The 2,089-nt window shown below is 52.3% G+C and overlaps 1 protein-coding gene across 1 annotated transcript; it reads left to right on the top strand.

Annotated features, from left to right (window-relative positions):
• Positions 1 to 468: 468 nt before the first annotated feature.
• Positions 469 to 1,869, top strand: LOC121991654 (AT-hook motif nuclear-localized protein 28-like). The gene has a single exon (XM_042545640.1). It carries the CDS (start codon positions 773 to 775, stop codon positions 1,697 to 1,699), a length of 927 nt encoding a protein of 308 aa, XP_042401574.1. The 5' UTR covers positions 469 to 772; the 3' UTR covers positions 1,700 to 1,869.
• Positions 1,870 to 2,089: the final 220 nt, after the last annotated feature.

The raw sequence follows: 2,089 nt of genomic DNA on the forward strand, positions 1-2,089 counted from the left end.
TCTCCCTTCTCAGTGATAAATTCATGCAAAACTACATCAATGAGAGCATGCATTATCCTTCATGGGCGTTCATAAATTAAGGGATACACGAGAATAAAAGACCACAGCAAGCCACACCACGACACAGTCCAACTGTAAGAGCATTTGGCGATACCTGAGTAACAAATATAGATTTAACAGATTTTCCGTAACAAATATAGATTACTAATTAGATATTACTAATTAGATTACTAACAAAGAATGCGCAGCCATTGTCGCCTCAATGAAAAATCATGTTTCTATTGTCTGTCTATGAATCTAATTAGATATTCCCTTCCAGATTACTACTGGTACACGAGAAAGGATATCAGATTCAAATGGCTTTTGTATTTTAATGAGAGAATTTCTACAGAAGATAAATCTGAAATACAGTCAAATATTGAAATAGGTCACTTAAAAATATCAATTCAGAGGATTGAGTTGAACGGTAGAAGACAAAGGGAGAGGTTCTCATCTTTATCCCTTTCTCTTTCTCTTCTGGGAAGTGCTCTCTCCTCTCCATCCTTTCTACAATTGTCGACCAGTCCACACATCAAAAAGGGTGGGCGGCCAGAAAGCTCGATGCATAGAGAAGCTTCACCAACTCCGACTCTCCCATCTCATCGCTTATCCTCCTTCCTTTATTTCACCTCCTTCGCTCTTCTCGACTGGCCTCTTCTTGCACTCTGAAAAAAGAAAAAAAGGTTTTTTTTTTTGTTTCAAGTTTCCTTCCGTGTTTTCCTTGCACAGTTCTATGTTCTTCGCTACCTTCGCCGCCGGCAGCATGAAGGACGAACCTTTTCAGCGTCACTATCTCCACCACCACCTCCAGCAGCAGCAGCAGCAGCTGCAGCAGAGGAGTGTTTCTGATGAAGTAGACAGCAGCAGGAGCAGCGGCGAGACCAAGAGGATAAAGGTCGACGAGCCAAAGGAGCAGGCAGCGGCGGAGGGGTCGACGATCGAGGTGGCCAAGAGGCCGCGGGGGAGGCCGCCGGGCTCCAAGAACAAGCCTAAGATCCCCGTGGTCATCACGCGCGACGCGGAGCCGTCCTCCGCCATGCGCCCTCACGTCCTCGAGATCCCCTCCGGACACGACGTCGTCGACTCGCTGGCCGCCTTCTCCCGCCGCCGCAACCTCGGCGTCTGCGTCATCTCCGGCACCGGCGCCGTCGCCAACGTGACCCTCCGCCAGCCCCAGTTCAGCGGATCCGCGTCGGCCGCCACGATCGCTTTCCGCGGCCGCTTCGAGATCCTCTCCATCTCGGCCACGTTCCTACCGCTAGCGATGGCAGCGCTATCGTCCGCCGGAACGGGCGGGGGCCTCTCGATCTCTCTAGCGGGGCCGCAGGGTCAGGTGGTGGGCGGAATCGTGACGGGGCCGCTGGTGGCCGCGGGGACGGTGGTAATAGTAGCGGCCGCATTCACCAAGCCGACCTTCCACCATCTCCCGGCGGGAGACGATGCGTCAGTCTCCGTGTCGGTCTCCGGCGACGGCAGCAGAGGCGACATGGAGGAGCGCGAGCAGCAGATGCACGCCCAGCGGCGCCACCAAGGGCCGGCGGACGGGGTCTCGGCCGCAATGACTTCCGAGCCGACCGGCCTCTCGGTCTACAGGAGCCACGCAGCGTCGGACGTGATTTGGGCGCCCATGGCTCGCCCGCCGCAACCTCCCCCATTCTGATGCATAATTGAAGCTTCCAGTTTTCCTACTTCGTCATCTTCAATTCGATATTATTATTATTATTGTTTCGAGTTCTTACAGTGTCTCTGTTCGCATAAATGTCTGAACCACCACTCTCCAATGCTTGCTCTCCGGCCGATCAATTAAGAAAACTCGTCTTTTTTCTGTAAGAGCACTGCATTTGGTGAGACTCATCTCTCATCCGAGTCCTTTGTAACACTGAACGGTGCATGGACACTGAGTCCTTTGGTGAGACAAAGAACGGAGTGGTAGCTCTAATTGCAATTGATCCAGAGTTGGCAGAGCAGTAGTACAGTAGCAGGGATACCCACGCCATCGATTGCTTGCTGATCTAGATCTCTGCTTGTCTTCTTTCTTCCTCCTGCGACC

The sequence above is a fragment of the Zingiber officinale genome, chromosome 6B (assembly GCF_018446385.1).
Source record: "Zingiber officinale cultivar Zhangliang chromosome 6B, Zo_v1.1, whole genome shotgun sequence".
Classification (NCBI taxonomy): Eukaryota; Viridiplantae; Streptophyta; class Magnoliopsida; order Zingiberales; family Zingiberaceae; genus Zingiber; species Zingiber officinale.

Excerpts from the sequence above, each read along its gene's own strand:
- LOC121991654 (XM_042545640.1), top strand. The coding sequence starts at position 773 with ATGTTCTTCGCTACCTTCGCCGCCGGCAGCATGAAGGACGAACCTTTT.